At 44.5% G+C, this 24,134-nt stretch overlaps 1 protein-coding gene across 1 annotated transcript; it reads left to right on the top strand.

Annotated features, from left to right (window-relative positions):
- The first annotated feature begins 14,500 nt into the window (after positions 1-14,500).
- Positions 14,501-16,263, top strand: LOC120639655 (coleoptile phototropism protein 1-like). The gene is made up of 2 exons (XM_039915513.1): positions 14,501-15,171; positions 15,252-16,263. Exons 1-2 carry the CDS (start codon positions 15,032-15,034, stop codon positions 16,057-16,059), a joined length of 948 nt encoding a protein of 315 aa, XP_039771447.1. The 5' UTR covers positions 14,501-15,031; the 3' UTR covers positions 16,060-16,263.
- Positions 16,264-24,134: the final 7,871 nt, after the last annotated feature.

Below are 24,134 nucleotides of genomic sequence, written 5' to 3'. Positions count from 1 at the left end.
AGGTTGCACAGTCTCAGCAGAAGAGCTATGCGGATAAAAGAAGAGATCCACTCGTCTCTAAAGTCGGTGACCATGTATACTTAAAAGTATCACCTTGGAAAGGCGTGCAAAGATTTGGAGTAAAAGGAAAACTAGCTCCCCACTACATTGGTCCATACCCAATTGTGGAGAGATGTGGTCCTGTAGCTTATCGGTTGAATCTTCCAGCAAAGTTTTCGGCAATTCATAACATCTTTCATGTATCACAACTCAAGAAGTGTTTAGAGTTCCGACTGAAGTGGTTGAAAGTGACTCGATTCAATTAGAGTCTGATCTCACTTATCCTGAGCATCCAATCAAGATTATTGATCGCAAGGATCGAGTTACTCGTCGCACCACCAACCGATTCTACAAAGTTCAATGGAGTAATCAATCCGAAGAAGAAGCTACTTGGGAAAAAGAGGAATTTCTGAGATCCAAGTATCCGGACTTTTTAAACGCTCATCTAGGTACTTCATCTTCGAACCTTCTCGCCTTATACTTTCTATTGTGTGTGAATCTCCGGACGAGATTCCGTTAAGGGGGGAAGGCTGTAACACCCCGGTGTTAATTTTGACGCTAATACCGTGCTTAATCACCAATTAAGGTTAATCACAATCATTAGCGTTAACCGAGTTCGCGCGGTAAATATCGTTTTAGCTGTGTTCGATCTCGTTTTTATCCATGATCCGAGCTTCGAATCAACTTGTGCCCAAAACAAAAGTTGCAGACTTTCTATTCCTCTACAACTTCTATTCTGGTCAAATTTCATGTGCCCATATGAAATTTGGAGTTTTGGCCTGTCAAACATTGGTCAAAATCAATGTAAATCAATTCATCTAGGCTACTGTGCTCCTCTGTTTTCCCTGTGTGTGCCCAAGCCGCGACCCCGCGTCGTCGCCGGTGACGCCACGCGTCGGCCGTCGGCGATCCTCGGCTTCCGCATGGATGCGTTCTTATCCTTTCCTGAGCCCTATCCATTTCTCCCCGTTCTCTCCTTCCTCGTGCTCACGTCGAGCCAAGCTCGAGCTCAGTGCCGCCGTCCGCTGCTCTGGCCACCCCTCGCCGCCGTGCCTCGATTCGCCGCGCCCAGAGCCCCGCAGCATCGCCCCGAACCTCCTTCGCCCCATCTCGAGTTCGCTTGAGCTGCACGCCGGCCGAATCAAGCCCGCGACCGCCGGCCGCCATTGACAACCCCGTCGAGCTCCGCCCCCTCTCGTCGAGTTCCACTTTCCGGCCTCCCTCCGCTCAAATCGAGTCGCCGGTGAGCTTCTCCTCGCGCCCCTCTTCCTTCCCGGCCATTTCCCTGCGCGATTTAGGCACCGCTGCCGCCGGTTCCCCGCCGCGCCACCATAGCCGCCCTGCGCCGCCGCCTATGCCGCTGCGGGCCGCCCTGGCTCGGGCTCGCGCAGCGCCGCCGTGCGCCCTGAGGCCGCCGAGCTTCACTGAGTGTCGAATCACCCAGCCCCGCGGTCGCCCAGCTTCTTCGCCGCCGGAACGCCGCCATGCGCCGCTGTCGCCCTGCCTTGCCGTCACCGCCCACGTGCGTCCTGGGCCGCCCCCACGCGTGCTTCTGCTCGGCCGCGGCAGCGCTGTCCCCTGCGCGTGGGCCCGCCTGCGCTGCCCCGCCGGCCGGGCCGGTTCACGGCCGTCGCGCGCGCTGGCATGCGCCGCCGGTGTGCGGCCGGGGCAGGCGGCAGAGCAGAATAGGGGAGCCCCCCCCCCCCTTTTGCTCTCTCTGTTCCAATGACAAGTGGGGCCACGGGTCAGAAGTTAAGGGTGGAGTTATTTATTTTTGTTATTTCGGCTGAAAGTTTGTTAATTGCTAGAAAAATGCAGAAAAATCCTAAAAATACAAACTAAATTTTGTTAGGTTTATAAAATTAGGATCTTCAGTAGAAAAATATTTGTGCAGGTGAAATGTCACTTTTGCCCCTGCTAAAAATCCGGTGTGTGTTTAAGCTAGTTTATCTTGTATCGGTTGTTCTGTTTGTCTAAAAATCCTAAAAATTTTATGGTAGCCTAATCTTTACATGTGTAGTCCACTGAAAAATTTCCAGGTGCATGGCCTATGTGTATGTTCGTGGATCTATTGTTGTTCAATTTATAGTGCTAGGGCCAAAATAATTTACTTTCTGCATTGTATCTTTTAATTTTGGCTTGGTTTCAGTTTAACTTTTGTTCTTGCAGTAGGATCAAAATAGGTTACCCTTGAGAAATATTTGATTCTGATTGCTTGTTCGTATTTTGAATCTTTAATAAATCGTTGTCATGTCGTTTCTTCTTTTAATTGGCGTATTGCCTCCTGAGTGCCTTGCACCATTGTAACTCCTGCATGGCATCTTTTCATATGTGTAGACGTCACGAACGAAGCGGTTTACGAGCTGGTTGCCGAGCCGGTCCAGGAGCCGCAAGCAGGAGAACAGCAGGAGGACGCAGTCGAGCACGCTCCCGAAGAAATCGCTAACCCCGCTGACCTGCAAGGCAAGCCCCGGAGCATATCCCTTACTTTAATTACTCCATGTTATACTTAAAGTATTGTGCATTTATGTTCAAGGAATTGGTTGGAACCATAGATGCATAATCTTGAATACCTAGTGTCCTACTAGTGCAGTTATCGCTAGCACCGCTATGCTTAAGTAAACGCGGTAGAAGATGGGTGATTTCCTGTCACCCGCGAGATATAGGGTTGTTACTTCAGGCAGTGTTTTGAGAAATAATGCAATGAGAAGGAAATTGGAGACCGGGCGGAGGGAAAGTTGGACAGGATTATTGAGTAAAGAAAGTTGAGTCTCCGCCTGTGTCGATTGAGGACCGTTCCGTTGTTGGCCCTTTGACTGAGGATTGAACAGTACTAACCACATGCCGGAAGTAGGAGGTAGTCGAAACCGGTAAGCTAATTACCTAAATTGCGTCGGAATCTGGGTCTCGACCTGCGATGCTGGGTAGGGTTGACGGATGGTGAAGTGGCCCACGGGTTCACTGGGTGTTCGCACGTGCGGGGCTCATCATCAGGGTGTTTGCGGGCTTGATTCAGACTTCGGGGTAATTATGGGAACAGTTGACGTGTGTGGCCCGACGGGGTTTTCACGTGTTGTGTGAGTTAGGTCCACCTTGCAAGGTTAAATCGGATCGATTCGCCGTGACTCGCGGTTATGAGAGCCTTGGTCAATGCGTCACATCGTAGTAAGGATTGAAAGGACAGAAAGAGAAAAGATGGTTTTATGTGGATGTTCTTGAAAAGATAACATGATTAACCATGTATGCTCTAGAAAACTAGGCAAACCTAGTTTCTAGCTATCAACACAATTGGAGCTAAAATATTGAAAGTAAGGATCCAGTATTAGTGGCTTTTCAGTAAAATAACTCCAGAGCCAAAGAGTTGTGCATGTCTAGATAATGGGCTAAGTATACCCATAGACGGGTAAGCCTTGCTGAGTATTAGAATACTCAGGGTTTGGTTGTAACCCTTCTAAGCAGGCTATCTTCCGGAAGACTTCGATGGAATCGGTGCGTCCTGGAGTGGTCAGCCTCTTCCTCCAGGTTGGACGGTCGAGTGGGTTCCGCCTTCTCCGTGAAGTGCAGACAGGTGAGCCTCACATCAGTGGGCAAGATGTGAAGCTCGTCTTTTGTCATCGACGTTATCTACCATACGGTATTTTGAAGCTTGTTTCAAACTGTTTATATTTTTCCGCTGCGTTTGTACTCTGTATTCGAAATGTAACTCTGGCTTGTAAAACTTTATTGTAAATTAATTTGGAGACTTTTATTTAACTCTGGTTGTAAGTTAAGTTTGAAAACTTTTATTGCTTGTAATCACCTGTGCTCGTCTTTTGGCGAAAGTTCCCATGTAATCGATCCTGGTTATAGCAGGCAGTCTGGGTGTACTGGTGAAGTGCAGTAGCGGAGGTTTAAGTTGAATGGTTAATTAGTGCACTTGATCAGTATTATTTGGACTGTTCTGTGACACTGCTCCAACTGGGACAAAAGGCCCTTGTGCTCCCACGCTGCCCGGCTAGCCATTGGACCCGGGACTAAAGCACTCTGTGGTCCCGGGTTCAAATGCGGCCGAGACAAATGGCCTGGACCAAAGTCCTATTATGTAGTAGTGATGTCTATCACGACTGTACGACCATAATGAGCTCATGGAGACATTTGTGGCTGAACCTGCTAGAAATACATCTTTCTGTAATGGCTGGGTTACAACCAGAGGCACATATAAGCAGGTGGCTCATTGAGAGTAGTCAGCAAGTCAGATCACACTTATTGTAATTAAGAAAAGTCATTCAACTCAGTCGTATGCTCGTGACCGTGGAAGTTGACACGTACGCCTCCCACCCACCAGTAGGTCTAATTTCAATGAGACCTATCGTGCATGCAATGCTAGCTGGACCTAAAGCACACCAAGAGTACACTATCTGGCCGTGTGTATCCCGTCAGTCGAAATAGTCAAGCTGCAGTGCACAAATTTCCGCACTTCCGTTTTCTTTCAGTAAAGGTGGTCTTACATTCTCGCTTGCTAACCCACTAACCCTGCCGTGCCGGTGCATCATGTGTCCAGGTAGCGTCACTCACACGGCCACACGCCCATGGACTCATAACCCCTGTTTGCCGTCTCCACATCCGGTTTCTGTGCTAGACAAATGCTCCAAGAATACATCCATCCATAGTTGATTCCTCGTCTGCAAGTCTCCTCTCCGATCCCATCCCACAAGTCGCCATGTTTCGTCCTTGTTTCATACTGTTTTGGCTGTTCTTATGCCTGGGACATAGCTCTCATTCTTGTGCTGCTGCAAATGGCAGCACTCTGGCAGCAGGCAAAGCGCTCACCAGTGGCGATCGGCTGGTCTCCAGCAATGGCAAGTTCGCGCTCGGCTTCTTCCAAACAGGCTCCAGTAAGTCCTCTGGGAACACCACTTTGCCGAACTGGTACCTAGGCATATGGTTCAACAAGATCCCCAAGTTCATAGATGTGTGGGTTGCCAATAGAGATATGCCAATACCAGAGCCCTCCCTCAACATGTCAAAGCTCACATTCACTGGAGATGGCAATCTGGTCATCATGAAACATGTAACAAAGTCTGAAATCTGGTCCACCAAGATTTTTAGTAGTACAAAATCCAGAAGCAACATCACTGCTGTGCTCACCGATAACGGAAACCTTGTCATACAAGATGCCTCGAAACCCCACCAGAATTTTATGGCAGAGCTTTGACCACCCAACAGATGTTGTCCTCCCTGGCGGGAAGATTGGCCATAACAAGTTCACTGGTATGAAGTACAGAGTTGTGTCAAAGAAGAACATAGTAGATCCCGCCTCGGGCTCATACTGCATGGAGCATGACCCGGGTGGTTCTAAGCAAATAGTTGATAAGCTTTGCAACTCATCTACAGTTATTTCTCCACGGGCGAATGGAATAGGAAGTATTTCGCCTCGGTCCCTGAAATGTCTGCCAATTATTTTGCCTTTGTCAAATTCATTGACACCCATGAAGAAGAATATTGGACTGTCAACACATTCGATGAGACGGTGACCGGACTCATCCTACTTGACTCCAATGGCCTTACCAAAATGCTTATTTGTGTAACGACCCGGTCCGGGATAACGGCTAAGATCTACTCTACACATTGAGTAAAACACACATGCTAAATAACTCTCTTGCGCTTTCGTCCTCGCTTCGCGCAAAAGGTTCGAACCGGAGTTACTAGCTTCCCAGGGACCGGCTATTTAAATTGGTTCAACTCCCTTTCCGTTTCCAGTCTGAGACTAAAGGAGCTGAGCCCCGCGATGATACAGTAACTCGCGCTATAGTAACCCGCGCGGCCCAGTCGGCCCGTGGGCCGTGACAATTTGGGTCAATGCTTTGTAAGATTTGGAAACACTCTACATCAAACCCAAGGGTTCATGTGATGTTTTCGCTGTATGTGGACCTTTCACAATCTGCAATGAGAATGCACTTCCACTATTATGCACCTACATGGCAGGGTTCTCTGTGAAGTCGCCCAAGGACTGGAACCTAGATTACAAGAGGGGTGGCTGTATAAGAAATACTCAACTAGAATGCAGTAGGAAGAAAACCACAAAAGAGTTGACTGACCAATTCTTTCCCATACCTAGTGTCAGCAGATTGCCTGACAATGCTCATGCCGTGGCAGCTGTTGCAAGTGCACAGGAATGTATGAATGTTTGTCTAGGTAATTGTTCTTGCACAGCATATTCATACAGTACAGGCAGCTGCTCAATATGGAAAGGTGGACTTCTTAATGTAAAGCAGCATAATAGTACAACAGATACTAACGGAGAGATCCTTTACCTACGCCTTGCTGCTGAAGAGGTGCAAAGTTGGGGAAATAGTGGGAGAAGGCGAATGGTCATTGGTATTCTCATTGGTGCAAGTGTTTCTGCTCTAGTTTTGTTTGTTGTTGTGCTGTTACTAGTTATTCAGAGAAAGAAGCGCAAGTCGTGCAATGATTCAAACGGCATCAAAGGTAGTGGTGGTGTTTTGGCTTTTACATATGTTGATTTGCAGCGTGCAACCAAAAGTTTCTCGGAGAAGCTTGGTGGAGGTGGTTTTGGTAATGTGTTCAAGGGGATTCTAAGTGACTCAACTGGCATAGCGGTAAAATCTCTTACTGGTGCATGCCAAGGAGAAAAGCAATTCAGAGCTGAGGTCAGTACAATTGGAATGATTCAACATGTTAATTTAGTAAAATTGATTGGTTTCTGTTCGGAAGGTGATAGAAGGATTATTGTTTATGAGTATATGCAGAATCGCTCTCTTGATGTTCATTTGTTTCGAAGCAACGGTACTATACTAAATTGGGGCACAAGGTACCAAATTGCCATAGGGATTGCAAAAGGGTTGTCCTACTTACACGAGAGTTGTCGTGAATGCATCATACATTGTGATGTTAAGCCAGAAAATATACTTCTTGATACATCATTTGTTCCTAAGATTGCAGACTTCGGGATGGCAAAACTTTTAGGGAGAGACTTCAGTCGCGTTCTTACTACGATGAGAGGAACTATCGGGTATCTCGCACCAGAATGGATTAGTGGGGTCCCTATCACACAAAAGGTTGACGTTTATAGCTATGGAATGTTACTATTAGAAATTGTATCAGGAAGGAGGAACAAATCCGAAGAATGTGAAACTAGTGGTGATCATGCTGTTTATTTTCCTCTAAAAGCTGCACGGAAGGTTCATGAGGAGGACTTTGGTAGCTTAATCGATCACCAATTACTTGGTGAGATAAACACAGAGGAGGTTGAAAGAGCTTGCAAAGTTGCATGTTGGTGCATTCAAGACAATGAATTTGATCGCCCAACAATGGGTAATGTGGTTCAGGTTCTCGAGGGTCTAGTAGACCTTGGCATGCCCCCAGTGCCAAGGCTACTTGAGACTATACTGGGAAGCTCTACTTCAACATGAACTTACTATATGAAAGCAATAGCTCCTTGTGTCTGACGACATATATATGAACAAAACCATATTGGCTCCTCGATCAGAGCAGTCATATTTGTTAGAATAAATAGTTTTGCATCCACACTTTCCCGCTGTCATTGGCTCATTTGTAATGCTCTATTGGTGAAGCTAAATATCTATATATTCCATATACTCTGCTACTTGAGTTACTTGTGGCATACTGCTTATTTTCAGTATGCCAGAATTTAATGTGCACGGTTCCAATGGTAGAAACCCTTGATCCAGAAAATCTGGTCACTGTGGTTTTCCTTTCCCCTTGCTCCCTCATTCAATTCTGGAACCATCAGTCCCAGCGTCCAGGATCGATTTCATCCAGCCTTGTGACCTATCTACTGTTGGATGCACTGTGTACTCAACTGATATGCACAAAGCGTCGACAGACTGATGGCCTGGTTGGAGGCGCGAGCAGAGTGGATGAGGACGGTATCTTTTTATATACCAATACGAGCTCTTTTAGTAATTAGTTAAAAAAGAGCTCCCTCCTTCAAGAAAATAGTTATTTTATAATATATATGTTAATGGTGATGATACAAAAACTTGATGAATCTAACAAGTTGACCAGGTCTCTATGATAGACACTCGATGATGCCAATTCAAACATTTTCCCTTTCAGCGAGTTAATTGGTGTTGCTTTATTTGACATGACAGACACTCGATGATGCCAATTCAAACATTTTCCCGTTCAGTGAGTTAATTGGTGTCGCTTTATTTGACAAATATCACCCATCCACTAAATTAAATAGGAGATGGCTAGTTCAGATGAAGACACTGTAACAAACATGGCACCATTTATTCCATTTCGAGTGATTTTGATGATCATATGACAACACAATCAATAGGACAAATGGTTGTGTTACTAAAGTAATCGAGCTTATTGAGGCATGCAGTGCAGCTATACTTCAACAATTGCCCAAGAAGAAAAAGGATTTAGGGTGCCCCACTATCAAATGTTCAATTTGGGCACGGAGCTTCGACAAATCCCTATGTGATCTGGGTGCCAGTGTCAGTGTGATGCCTAAGGCAGTCTTTGACCAGCTCAACTACTCAGTGTTGACTCAACACCTATGCAGTTGCAATTGGTTGAAGACACCTAGAGGGGATCGCTGAGGATGTTCCAGTGAGGGTGCGGGACTGTTTTGTCCCAGTTGACTTTGTGGTACTTGATATGGATAATCAGAAGGAAACCACCCTCATTCTAGGATGGCCATTCCTCAATACAGCTGATGCACACATCGATGTTGGGTCCGGAGAAATCCGACTCCATATCAATGGTAAAGAGGAGAAATTTGACTTCCGGCCTAAAAAGGAGCAATGCTTAATGATTCGGATCAAATTTGGGCCAAATCCTCAGAAGATCAAAGAAGTCGAAGTCACACCTTCTCAGAAAGACAGCCTTATCTCTTTCATGAAGACGTTCATAAAGGATGATCAGACAAGATCAAAAAGATCTATGAAGAAGAGTAATTCAAAGGTTGCGAAGACCGAGGATCCTACTCCTGCACTATCTATGCCAACAAAGAAGACCAAGAAGATGTGGTGCAAGAAGAAGAAGACGTCATCGCCCGCTACTACTTCTTCAGGTACGAATGAAACGACCTCAACCTGATCAGGTATGTAGAAAGGTCCTGCTTTTCGGACCCTAAACAAAGAGTTAACTTGGGGGAGGCCTCCTCCCCTAAGTCAACTGTATCCCTTAATTTGCTTTTGAATAAATTAGATAAAGTTTGGAAACAAAATAAATATTTACTGCTTTATTTCCCTTTATCATGCACGGTAAGAATGTTTTAACTTCTTATGAAAGTTGAAAGGATGAGTTTTGCTTTGTTTTACCTTGTCTGTTGTGTCTAGATTTTGACTATAAGAGTTCTCCTAAGTTTAAGTCTGTTGGCTATGTAAACACTTTGCCATAAACCTAAAAGTTTTGTGGATTGCATATGCTTGATCTAAGTCTAGGTTGTTGCGAGTATAGATATGGTAAATAAAGTTGTATGACCTTGTTCTAGTAATGCTTGAATTCTAGAGTTTTTGTTTTCAATAAGATCAAAAAGGCAAGTTCCTTAGTGATAAGAAAGTGCTACCAAAGCCATATGTCATACACCGAGAGAAAACCTTATACATATGCTGCTTGACATTCTGTTGAATTTTGTCAAATTTTGTGACCCTAGTGAGAATCTTTTCATGCTTTCTCGATCATAAGCACGTACACGTCCCCATCCACTTGCGACATTCCTACATCGGGAATTAGCATCACCGTCATCCATCAATAAATGCTTCATATTTTGGTAGACTCTCTCGTAGAACATCCCTAAAATAAGATATGATATTAGACTATGGTTGCCCCAAAAAGAGAAAACATGGCATGCCAGAGAAGCATGACCCAAAAAAAATAGAGAGAGAGAAAAGAAAGAGAGGGGTAGTCATATCTGAAAAAAGGGATGATACAAGAGAGAGAACCAATGCTTTAAGGAGTAAGCCATACCACCATTCATCTATCCATCCACACATGTGCACCTTTTGATCGAGATTGCATGACTTGTTTCTCCATGAATCCTCTCTTTGACTTTACAATATATGGAATGCAAGTATGACCTGTTCTTACCCTACCTTGAGCTCCACAAAAGCTTTATCTACAGTAGGGAAGACCGAAGGCAGATACTGCCCTAGTGAGGATAATAAAAGTTGAGTAATTCGATAGAATCATTTTGGGAAACTGAGCCGTGTTTTCGAAAATCCTCTTCAAAATATCTCCAGATCTATCTTCAAAATATCATTTTGGGGGAACTAAGCCGTTCTAACTCTCAACAACCTAAGACAAGGAGACAGCTAAAAAGCCCCATGGAGGAGTAAGGTACTAGAGCAAAGGTATGAGAGCCAACTCATTCAAACTTATAGATGAATATCTTTGCTTTAGACTATGACATGACATGTAGGTAAGAGTCAAAGTGATTTTCTGATCAACAACCTGATTTGTCCTACTTTGCTCGGGACGAGCAAAGGACAGCTTGGGGGATCTTGTTGACGCTTTCTAACGACCATTTCTAGGCAGCAACTTGATCAGAAAATTATGAGAGTTTGCATTTCTTACACGCATCTTTATCCAAATAAATCACTAAACCACACTTTATCTTTTAGAATATGCAAGATGTGTTTTTGAGCTAATATGCAGGTTGCAAGTACACTTTGGCCCAACAAAAAATCACATAAAATATCAGAGCACAGAGTCAGGCTCAATTCGACCAAGTGTAGCCCAAGAACCGAAACAAATCTACTTAAGACAGATCAGACAAAAGGAGGCCCAGGACAGCCCAGCCCCCAGTAGTTGGGGGCGGTTGGGGCCACTGGGTGGCCAGCCGACCACCCTAGTCGGCCGACGGCCCAGTGGGCCCCTGTTGACGCTCACTAATGACCATTTATCAACGTCAATATGGATACAATAAATGGATGGGCTTGCATTTCTTACACTCATGTCACTAATAAATCACCAAATGTCATATGTCCCTCTAAATTTCTATGAGTGTAGGTTTTAGATGGAAATGAAGGGCAATCAGACCCTTTTAATCCAAAGAGCAAGATGTCATCCAATCAGACGCTGCCACACGAGCATCACATGAATTGGAGGGCCCACCAGACAGGAAAACTGACATTAAAAAAGTCATGTCAGCATCCAGGAGCTAGAGGGCCCATAGGGCAGTCACTGGACCAAAGGAGAAGGCTGGTGGGGCCGGCCCATGGTTGGCCGAGGCCCATGGGCCCCATCGCCTTACTCCTTCGACATGGCAGCTCCCTATTGGTCCCTAATGTCAGTTCAAGGTTGATATGCCTCCATTCCCGACTGAGGAGAGGGCCTAGGGCGTTCAACAGGGATGCTGCCTCCATAAGGAATGCCCCAGCCAGCAAGGCATACATGACAGCAACATCTACCTTGTGACCATCCCTGCCACTGAAATGGAATAGCAGAGACAAGGCAGCAATGTCGGCAGATGAGGAGAAACGGATGAAGTAACCTGGCCAAGTGTGGATCATGGCAGCCTTGGTGTAGAGGATATCGTACAACAGGGAGAGCTCCATCTCCGCGAATGCCCACATGCCCTTGGAGCCTTCCTTCCTAAGAGCCCTCAGCATCTCAAAGGTGTTGTGCTCAGGATCTTTCTCCAGCCAAGAATCCACGGTTGCACGTTTGCATATATGGAACATGTAATGAGCACGACGCAAATACGCTTCATCTTTGTTGATGGTTTTCTTCAGTAATCCTTGATCCCAATCATGGAAGTGATGATGCCTAGCGAGTGGTTACTTCTTGAGAGAGTTTCGGATGCTGCTCATGTTACCGCCCCTGATTGCCACAACCCTCTCTACATACTTGCCGATGCCGACCGCCCACATCAACAAGGCGGCCAGGATGAGGAAGGTGTCATCTCGTGGGAGATGCTTGTAGATGATGTGCGTTGCTGCTAGCACCTTCACCATGAAGACCTGCAGGTGGCGCAGCCAGAGTTGGTTGTCATGGAACGCGTACGCGGCGATGCTGTCCGTGCCGCCGCGATGTAGGAGAAGAAAGAGTGCCTAGAATGGCATGAGCCGGTGGTCGCGCGGCGCGCTGCTCAGGGAGAGGAGTCCAATTGCATAGATCCCTATCATGTCAGCCAGGTGGTATGCCAGCCACAGAGGGATCCTCAGAAACATGGAGGCCCTGCGCCGTCGGATTCCGGCCTGGGGTAGGAGGAGGACATCCAGGCTGAGGCTGAAGAGCAGCATGATCTGGATGGCCCAACGGTTCCAGAGGTCAAGTGGGTTCACAGCCATTTTGCTCTCGCGTATAATATTGAAAATAGGTGATTGTTCCGAGAAGGATAGATCGACCTGCTACATCGAATATTAATCAACATGTGTAGATTGAAAAGGTGAAAATTCATTTGTAAAGCAAGATATGATATTATCATTTGCTTAGACTAGCATAGACGAAAATCTATTAACTTTCAATTTAAAAATATATTAAAATATATATTAATTAAATTAATATTAATATTAAATAAAAAATATGTACCATGGATTAGCTTAGGTCGATACGAACCTATTGCAATACAACCAGAGCTAAAACAATTAAACAGTTGAGGGATTTGTTTAGATGAATGCTCCCTAATCATCAGTAGTGTTCTCATAAGCTTTTGAGAGAAGTCCAAATGATGGGTAGGAATGCTATTATTGCTAGCCTAACAGAGTTTTTACTATTTTCCGGTCTGTAGATTGGTGCACGCGCCGTACTTATTCAAATTTAGTTTCAGAGGTTTTCAATAACGGAAGTACAATATGGTGTCTCCCGAATTTTAATATACTCTCTCTATATATATCATTGGTCCATGTACACCATAGCATATAAACAAGATAAAAAAGAAGGAAAAAGTCTAAATTACTCCCCTCAACTATAGCCAAAGTCTAAATAGCCCCCTAAACTATTATTTGGTTTATTTTACCCCTCAAACTATACTTTTTAGTTCAAATTACCCCTAATACAATTCGTCTCTTTTATTATGCATAGACAGAGTTTTAAGTTAAAACTTGACAAGTTGAGAGTACACATCATCAAAAATGTTAGAAAAATACATTATAAGTTTTTATCATTATTTTGATAGGATAGGATTATTAATAATAAATTAACCATTGGAGTTCATAATTACTTGAAAAATAACGATGAAAAAAATCTAACAATTTTTTAAAATATTTATTGTGATATCCAAATTGCCATAGGGATTGCAAAAGGGTTGTCCTACTTGCATGAGAGTTGTCGTGAATGCATCATACATTGTGATGTTGAGCCAGAAAATATACTTCTTGATACATCATTTACTCCTAAGATTGCTGACTTCGGGATGGCAAAACTTTTAGGGAGAGACTTCAGTCGCGTTCTTACTACGATGAGAGGAACTATTGGGTATCTCGCACCAGAATGGATTAGCGGAGTCCCTATCACACAAAAGGTTGACGTTTATAGCTATGGAATGTTACTGCTAGAAATCATATCAGGAAGGAGGAACAAATCTGAAGAATGTAAAACTAGTGGTGACCAAGCTGTTTATTTTCCTCTAAAAGCTGCACGGAAGGTTCAGGAGGACGACTTTGGTAGCTTAATAGATCACCAATTACTTGGCGAGATCGACACAGAGGAGGTTGAAAGAGCTTGCAAGGTTGCATGTTGGTGCATTCAAGACAATGAATTTGATCGGCCAACAATGGGTAATGTGGTTCAGGTTCTTGAGGGTCTAGTAGACCTTGGCAAGCCCCCAGTGCCAAGGCAACTTCAGACTATACTGGGAAGCTCTGCTTCAACATGAACTTACTATATGAAAGCAAAAGTTCCTTGTGTCTGACGACATATATATGAATAAAACCACATTGTCTCCTTGAGCAGAGCAGTCATATTTGTCGGGATAAATAATTTTGCATCTACACTTCCCCACTATCATTGGCTCATTTGTAATGCTCTATTGGTGAAGTTAAATATCTATATATACCATATATATACTCTGCTACTTGAGTTACTTGTGGCTGGCGATGTATATATAAATAAACCATATTGCTTATTTCAGTATACCTGAATTTTAATGTGCATGGTTCCAATGGTAACCCTTTAACCAGAAAATCCAGTCACTGCGGTTTTCCTTTCCCCTTGTTCCCTCATCCAATTCTGGATCCATCAGTCCAGCCTCCAGGATCGATTTCACCCAGCCTTGTGACCCTATCTCCTGTTGGATGCACTGTGTACTCAACTGATACGCACAAAGCGTCGACAGACTGATGGCTGATTGTCTTCACAAGGAAAAGCAGCAGATTTTGACCTGGTTGGAGGCGCGAGCAGAGTGGATGGGGACGGTATATTTTTATATACGAATACGAGCTCTTTTAATAATTAGTTAAAAAGAGCTCCCATGTTCAGCCTCCTTGAAGAAAATAATTATTTTAGAATATAATGTTAATGGTGATGATACAAAAACTTAATGAATCTAACAAGTTGACGAGGTCTCGATGACAGATGGACACTTGATGATGCCAATTCAAACATTTTCTCTCTCAGTGAGTTAATTGGTGTCACTTTATTGGACAGAGATCACCCAGCCACTGAATTAAAGAGGAGAGGACTAGTTCAGATGAAGGCACACTCATGGATCACCTGCCAATGAATCTGCTCGAAAACCCAGAGTGGCTATCATGATTTCACGTCCAATAATGGGTTTATGTAGACGCTTATGGCCCATCCCTGCAATCGAAAAACGACTGATTGTAACGACCTGGTCACAACAGTGGCAACAGGTGGTTCATCAAGAGTCAGAGCAAGTCAGATGAGACGAGCATACTCAACCATAACTATGTTGTGACGCGGTCGTATGCCTATCTATTTCCTGGATCTTACAATTCAAGCTAGGAAGTGATTACTCCAGTGCAGTCCATCTCAAAGAGAGATGCATCAGCTGCATTGTAAGTTTTAAGCGTATATACATGACATCTGTAGATCACAGCACAGAGTAGCAGGAATGGAGATGTGGGAAGCCATGGAGAGGGAGAACCATGTCGAGGAGCGCGGCCTCGTCCCCCTCAGCGGCGGCGACGTGCAGGTGCAGGATGAGCGCGGCGGCGCTAAAGCGGACGGCTCGGTGCGCAGGGACCAATCATGGTACGCAACACATATGCGAATCAAAGCTACACGAATTGTGCTCTCATTTCTGAATTCTTGTGCTGTTTTGGCACTTGCAGCCGGTACGCTAGCAGTGACGGCATCCCAAGTGATCTGCTCGTCAAGGTGGGAGGCGTCAACTTCCACCTCCACAAGCACCCCATGGTCTCCCGCAGCGCCAGCCTGGGCCGGCTCGTCGACGAGGCATCGGCGCTGCCGCACGGCCCCGACGCCGCCACCGTGGTGGAGGTGGAGCTTCCCGACCTGCCGGGCGGCCACGGCGCGTTCGAGCTGGCCGCCAAGTTCTGCTACGGCGTGGTGGTCGACATCACGGCCGCCAACGTCGCCGCCCTGCGCTGCGCCGCCGAGTACCTGGAGATGACGGAGGAGCTGGAGGAGGGCAACCTCGCCGCCCGCGCGGAGGCGTTCCTGAGCTACGTGGTGGCGTCCTCGTGGCGGGACTCCGTGGCCGTGCTCCGGACCTGCGAGGGTCTCTCGCCGTGGGCCGAAGACCTGGAGCTCGTCCGCCGCTGCAGCGAGACCGTTGCGGCCAAGGCGTGCATCAACCCGAGGGCCGTGCGCTGGGCGTACGCTGGCAGGTCGTCGCCCGCCAAGACGGCGACAACGAGGGCCGGCACGTCCAGCGACACCGGCCAACACCAGCCCGTGCTGCCGCCGGCGGACTGGTGGGTGGACGACATCTGCGTGCTGAGGATCGATCACTTCATGCGGGTCATCACCGCCGTCCAGGCCAAGGGCATGCGCGGCGACCTTATCGGCGCCGCCATCACGCGCTACTCCTCCAAATGGCTCTCGGCAGGTCTCATGTTGGAATTGTGTCGAATATTGTGTACAAGTTGGTTACGTTTGGACATGGAGTTGTATTAGTGGTAGGGTGTAGAGAATTCCTGTCTACTCTTGTAACCCGAGCTCCTCATAAATATGAGAGGAGGACCGCTGTTGTAACCATGACGACATAGCGACAGGTTCATGGGGGTAGGCGGCACATTGCCGGGACCCAGAGTGACCAGTGTTGCAGTATTGGGGAGTGTGAGAACCGCCCAATTTAATACTATTTTAAATGAACCGCAAGTCATTATCTTCCAGATGAGAGTTAACACGTGCTCGCCTGAGAGCGTGCCACGTGTTACCCCAGATCTAGAGACACGAATAACCGACACGTCATTCGCCTAAAATAATATTAAATCCGGTAGTCCCGGTATGTGCTCTAACATACGGCCAGGATCAGCATATACACATACCGTTTACAATCGAATACATCGCCAAAAATCCCCAAAGAGCAGTTTTTACATTACCCGAGTTCAAAACATAATATTACAAGTTCAACATAGGAAGGTTCAAACTAATCTTTACAAGTTCAACATAGGAAGGTTCCAACTAATCTCCATTACAAGCCTTGAACTCACGAAAGCCATATTATTCAGAAACTTAAAGATTATTATATTTACATGCTCTCACGAAGTTCGATTACAATAAAAACATACTTAAGATGATGATGCCTTGCTCAAGGACATCACGACAGCCGCAACGACCTACTCCTCCCCCACATTAAGATCAGCGGGGTAGAAGTGCCCGAACACCACTTCTGGCTGACCTGCAACTAGGTTTAGAAAGCAACCTGAGTACAAAAGTTACTCGCAAGACTTACGCGATTACATAAACAAGGATCATGCAATGGCTCAAGTAAAAGCTTTAAGGTTAAGTAATTATTGCAGAAGCATTAGCTCTATACATTGTCACCTATCAGAATTAATTAATATTACCCAACCCCCAAACAATTTTAGTACATTAAGAGTATACAATATAATGAGTCACAGAGGTGCCATGAATCATTTCCATCAAAACCGGAATTTTCTATGAAGAGTTCAACGGACAAAGAGCTTGCTCATAACCGAGAGTGCGGCAATTCGAATTGATTTAACCTTTCAAGGGTGTACTACTTTACCCACACGATGCAAGGACCATGCGACTCACCCAACCGGCCAAAGTTGGATAAGGGGGTACTCGCGTCAACCGTTCCCAACATGGCTCGATCATTGAAATCTTCACACCTAGCTTACGCGTAGAGACTTAGTTTCCACCGGGGACATCTCTAAACTTTCCTACACGTAGATCCACCCGGGGACACCTCTAAGCCTCTCTGTATAGCCCGTAGCCACGTATCTAGAACTGCACATCAATGATCAAGTCAAAGAAGGTAGTTGGTTTATCCGTACCATTATATTGGATATGTGGTAGCACGGAAAGGTGCTCAAAGCCGACGTCATCCACGGACGGTCCTTAAACGATCCAAGCGGACTATGTCCATGTGACTCCATTCTCTAGGCCCTACCATTCCGCTCGAATATCGATACTACCAAACTCTTAACAACCCAACCAAACCAGTGCGATCAAGGGTAACCGGTAAATGTGATCCTCCAAACCATTCCTGTCTAGCGAGCAATATAAGTATTCTAAGCAGGGCTAAGCATCTAGTCAAGTTAAGTAATTAACTAACTAACTAGTACCAAGAACAAGGATAACAAATCAAGAAAGGACTATGCATAAAGATAGGAACAAAAATGCAATACATACATACTATACATATATAGCCCAACAATACCCAAGTGGAATAGCTAAACTAAATCAGATTAGATAGGTGTAAGGAATATGCTTAGCTGCTTGCCTTGGTTAACTTCGGGCTCGACCACGAACGGGACTCAGTCACTATAATGCATGAATGAGATGCCAGAATTAGCATGATGCCTTGATTGTGCAAGAAATGCTATGCATGAAATGAGATGCATGCATTAGTGTGATACAATAGATTATGCAAGGGTGATATGACATGCATAATGAATGGCACATATGCGATGATGCACAACGTAACACACGCGATGACAAACAATCACTATCGTACACGCGAACAGAAAAGCTAGATCAAGAATTAGCAAATAAACTTATACAACAAGCATAAATCACAAATTAAATTGAACATGCAGAGGACATTACATGGAACTCATGAAAATTGGATTTACAGCAAAAGCATTTTCCTAGAATTAACTATTAATGTTATAAGTTTCAGCTGTCCTATACAAGTAAATTCAGAAAAGGCATGTAAACTTAACTGAACAAATCTAGAAAAATTACCACAGAAGCTAGACAAGAAAACAAAGCTAACAAAATTGGTTTCACCATTCTATCATTTTTCTGCAGGAAGTTACACATTAAACAAGCTTTTGGACAGAGCATATGAAATCACACTAAAACCTTAACAAACAGCAGGGAAACATATGAGCAAGTTGCACCACTGGAATCTACACTTCACAAGGAGTCTAGCAAAATTTGGTTTGACATTTTTAGAACAGCACACAACCAACTAAGCATTTATCTTACTTTTTCAACATTAAAGCAAAAGTAAATCTAACGCAAAGTAACATGCAAAACAGCATTTTTCGCAAGTAGATCTAAGCAAGAGGAAACTAACAAAACAAGTTTCACTATTTTTGGATCTATATTTATTTTTCTATGATTTTTGCAAACTCAAACACACAAGTACAATAAGGATTGTTATTAGCTTCTACTGTTCATCTTCTCTTCTCCACGGAACACGCACGCAGGTGACCAGCAAGCGGCCGTGCTTCAGCGTAGAGGCACAAGTAGAGGAGCATTAGGATCACAGGCACACAAGGGAGGGGAGTAGCCGGCGAACCTCACCGGCGACACAGACTGCAAGAACGGCGGCGGAGGGGGCGGCGCAATAAGAACAGGCGGCGCCGATGGGAGAGCTCCAGCGGGGCACCTGCAGGGAGGGGGAAGAGGCTGGGTGAGGGCCCAAATCAATGGAGGAGGGTGAGAGAAAGCCGTTGGCGCGACGAATCGGAGGGAGACTCACAGGAGGAGGCAATCGACAGCTGCCGGCAACAAGCAGAGCTTGGGGTGGTGGCAGCAATGGAGGAAGGAGGCTAGGGTTTGGGGGACATGGGGCTCCGGCAGGGGCGAGCTCGGCTCCTGGCCGTGGCATCCATGGCTCGGCACATGCAAGAGAGGGAGAGGGAGAGGCGTGGGCGACTTGAGCACGGAAGTGAGCTGGCCGGTTCGGGAGGCTTCGGGAGCGAGGATAAGCACGGGAGAAGGAAGAGGAGATGACAGCTGGGCCCTATAATCAGGTAAAACATTTGGGGTGTTACAATCCTACCCGCTTAAAGAAATCTCGTCCCGAGATTTAAGTGGAGAAGAGATAAAGGAGAACAATCGATAAACTCAAGGACAAGAATCGGTCGAAGTGGGTGCTAGTCTCTAGATTATTCAACGTAGCTGGGTTTAATGGTATAAACATTGCCAGTTGATATGTTAATTCCTTGCTTGACATGATTCTGGAAGACATAAGTTTCATAACAACCAGATTGTCCTTATCTAACTGGAGATTAACCGCACCACTGTAGAAACTAATCAATTGCTTTTCCTCATTAAAAAGCTCCAGGGCTTCAACTTCTGCAGTGAGTGACTGTGGATAATATATGTGAACACAATCACCATGAAAGTCAGCTGAAAAGGGCCGGTTGACTATTCTAATGCTAGCACATAGTAAGATTTGGCAGAGAAGAGAGGTTCTAAGTTATGGAAGAATCCAATTCTCAATTTGGTGGTGATCCTATACAGAGAAGATGTCAAGGTGAGTTCTTAAGGATGTCGGAGAAACTGAAAAGAAAGGGTATCAAGGCAAGTTTTTCTCAAGAACATTCTTGCTCGATATTGCTTATTAATTGAGTTGACTGTTGCAAGATGCACATGTTGACATGCCAGTTAGTGTACTAATACCCCTAGAAACTCAAAATTTAAGACAACCCATTCGCATCGTTATTCGTCTAGGGCCTACCCCCTTAAAATTGGATGGAGTAGAAAAAAATATTTTAGGGATTGCATGAAAAAATAGTCGTAGCAGATCATATCCACACGCACTTAAGCACCAGCGCGCACCCAGTGGCTCAGTCGTATGCGTCCATACGAGGCCCTAGATTCCGTCACGGCACTATAGTTCGTGGAACAATCACCACTACGAAAGAAAATCATAGGGAGCAATCCAAGTAGCACAAATTGAGAGAGAGTTTTTTTTCAGATTTCAAAAACATCAAAAGCATTACGTAGACATACGGGACACATAACATTTGTTAGTCTATCACACAGATTTCACTATGTTAAACTCGTACCCAAACAACATGTGATTATGCAATGCAACAAATATGCGACCTTATTCAGGTTTATTTGAGCAAGAATGTAAGCAGATTGGAGTTAGGTGTATGAATCAAGGCGATTAGAAATGAACGAATATGAACACTAGAAGAACAACATGATACTTCTAGTCATGAAGAATGACCAGAATGGATTATCGTCGAGCATTCGAACGAATGACCTAGAGACAAGGATGACATGTAGATTTCTCCAAACCGTCGTTGAAGCTAACAGTTGTAATGGCAAGAAATCTTAGGAAGGTTTATAGAACCTTAGGAAGAGAAACATAAATTCAAAACTCTGCACGTCAATTGTTTGAACAAGTAATTAGGTTTTGCTCAAAAACACGCATCTGTTTTCCTAAGTTTCTAACCATACTAGGTCTATCGAAAGTGAGATGTGCAATGGTGTGAAGAAACTTATACGAAAATATTAGCAAACACCCAAAACAACACAATATGTATGATATGATGCATGCATGCAAAGTATGAATGCAACATGACGTCTCCTCACATCATGAGCACGCCTTAACGTTCTAGCACTCACTCACGACCCGATACAACCACATTGCCCAGCAGCGCTACAACCCTCCTACTAGCACTCAGAACAATGGGTGATTCCCACCCTCTCAACCCCGGTAGATGGCTCAACAGGTTTCCAACAGGTGAAAGAGTTTTCCTACGCGCCCACTGCCCATTAAGACAATAGGAGTTAAGCATATTTTAATTACACACGTGAAGCATTAAGAAAGAATTAGCTCTAAGACGAAGGAAGAAATGTAGCATTTTACCTTAAGTTCAAATTTTTAACAAAATAAATCTTAGTGGAAGTAATCAAATTTTATTTTACTCTCACCCCACTAAGCAAATTTTTAAATTCACTTCATGGAAACCTCAGCTCTGATACCCGTTGTGAGAACCGCCCAATTTAATACTATTTTAAACGAACCGCCAGTCATTATCTTCCATATGAGAGTTAACATGTGCTCACCAGAGAGCGTGCCACGTGTTACCCCACATCTAGAGACACGAATAACCGACACGTCATTCGTCTAAAATAATATTAAATCAAGTAGTCCCGGTATGTGCTCTAACATACGCCCAGGATCAGCATATACACATACCGTTTACAATCGAATACATCGCAAAAAATCCCCAAAGAGCAGTTTTTACATTACCCGAGTTCAAAACTTAACATTACAAGTTCAACATAGGAAGGTTCAAACTAATCTCCATTACAAGCCTTGGACTCACGAAAGCCATATTATTCAGAAACTTAAAGATTATTATATTTACATGCTCTCACGAAGTTCGATTACGATAAAAATATACTTAAGATGATGATGCCTTGCTCAAGGACATCACCACAGCCGCAACAACCTACTCATCCCCCGCATTAAGATCAGCGGGGTAGAAGTGGCCGAACACCACTTCTGGCTGACCTGCAACTAGGTTTAGAAAGCAACCTGTGTACAAAAGGTACTCGCAAGATTTACACGATTACATAAACAAGGATCATGCAATGGCTCAAGTAAAAGCTTTAAGGTTAAGTAATTATTGCAGAAGCATTAGCTCTATACACTATCACCTATCAGAATTAATTAATATTGCCCAACCCCCAAACAATTTTAGTACATTAAGAGTATACAATATAATGAGTCACAGAGGTGCCATGAATCATTTCCATCAAAGCCGGAACTTTCTACGAAGAGTTCAACAGACAAAGAACTTGCTCATAACCGAGAGCGCGGCAATTCGAATTGATTTAACCTTGCAAGGGTGTACTACTTTACCCACACGACGCAAGGACCATGCGACTCACCCAACCAGCCAAAGTTGGATAAGGGGGTACACGCGTCAACCGTTCCCAACATGGCTCGATCATTGAAATCTTCACACCTAGCTTACGCGTAGAGACTTAGTTTCTACCGGGGACATCTCTAAACTTTCCTACACGTAGGTCCACCCGGGGACACCTCTAAGCCTCTCTATATAGCCCGTAGCCACGTATCTAGAACTGCACATCAATTATCAAGTCAAAGAAGGTAGTTGGTTTATCCGTACCATTATATTGGATATGTGGTAGCACGGAAAGGTGCTCAAAGCCGACGTCATCCACGGACGGTCCTTAAACGATCCAAGCGGACTATGCCCATGTGACTCCATTCTCTAGGCCCTACCATTCCGCTCGAATATCGATACTACCAAACTCTTAACAACCCAACCAAACCAGTGCGATCAAGGGTAACCGGTAAATGTGATCCTCTAAACCATTCCTGTCTAGCGAGCAATATAAGTATTCTAAGCAGGGCTAAGCATCTAGTCAAGTTAAGAAATTAACTAACTAACTAGTACCAAGAACAAGGATAACAAATCAAGGAAGGACTATACATAAAGATAGGTAAAAAAATACAATACATACATACTATACATATATAGCCCAACAATACCCAAGTGGAATAGCTAAACTAAATCAGATTAGATAGGTGCAAGGAATATGCTTAACTGCTTGCCTTGGTTAACTTCGGGCTCGACCACGAATGAGACTCCGGGTTCAGGCTCGACGGACTCGGCAGGCTCAACGGGTTCGTTCTCCGACGGTTCAGTCACTATAATGCATGAATGAGATGCCAGAATCAGCATGATGCCATGATTGTGCAAGAAATGCTATGCATGAAATGAGATGCATGCATTAATGTGATACCCTAGATTATGCAAGGGTGATAAGACATGCATAATGAATGGCACATATGCGATGATGTACAAACGTAACACACGCGACAACAAACAATATCTATCGTACACGCGAACAGAAAAGCTATATCAAGAATTAGCAAATAAACATATACAACAAGAATAAATCACAAATTAAATTGAACATGCAGAGGACATTACATGGAACTCATGAAAATTGGATTTACAGCAAAAGCATTTTCCTAGAATTAACTATTAATGTTATAAGTTTCAGCTATCCTATACAAGTAAATTCAGAAAAGGCATGTAAACTTAACTGAACAAATCTAGAAAAATTACCACAGAAGCTAGACAAGAAAACAAAGCTAACAAAATTGGTTTCACCATTCTATCATTTTTCTGCAGGAAGTTACACATTAAACAAGCTTTTGGACAGAGCATATGAAATCACACAAAAACCTTAACAAACAGCAGGGAAACATATGGGCAAGTTGCACCACTGGAAACTACACTTCACAAGGAGTCTAGCAAAATTTGGTTTGACATTTTTAGTACAGTACACAACTAACTCAGCATTTATCTTACTTTTTCAACATTAAAGCATAAGTAAATCTAAAGCAAAGTAACATGCAAAACAACATTTTTTGCAAGTAGATCTAAGCAAGAGGAAACTAACAAAATAAGTTTCACTATTTTTGGATCTATATTTATTTTTCTATGATTTTTGCAAACTCAAACACACACAAGTACAATAAGGATTGTTTTTAGCTTCTACTGTTCATCTTCTCTTCTCCACGGAACACGCACGCAGGTGACCAGCAAGCGGCCGTGCTTCAGCGTAGAGGCACAAGTAGAGGAGCATTGGGATCACAGGCACACGCACAAGGGAGGGGAGTAGCCGGCGAACCTCACCGGCGACACAGACTGCAGGAACGGCGGCGGAGGGGCGGCGCAACAAGAACAGGCGGCGCCGATGGGAGAGGTCCAGCGGGGTACCTGCATGGAGGGGGAAGAGGCTGGGTGAGGGCCCAAATCGAT

The sequence above is a fragment of the Panicum virgatum genome, chromosome 7K (assembly GCF_016808335.1).
Source record: "Panicum virgatum strain AP13 chromosome 7K, P.virgatum_v5, whole genome shotgun sequence".
Taxonomy (NCBI): domain Eukaryota; kingdom Viridiplantae; phylum Streptophyta; class Magnoliopsida; order Poales; family Poaceae; genus Panicum; species Panicum virgatum.
Note: the sequence above shows the minus strand (reverse complement) of the source record. Positions and strands in the feature narration are given on the sequence as shown.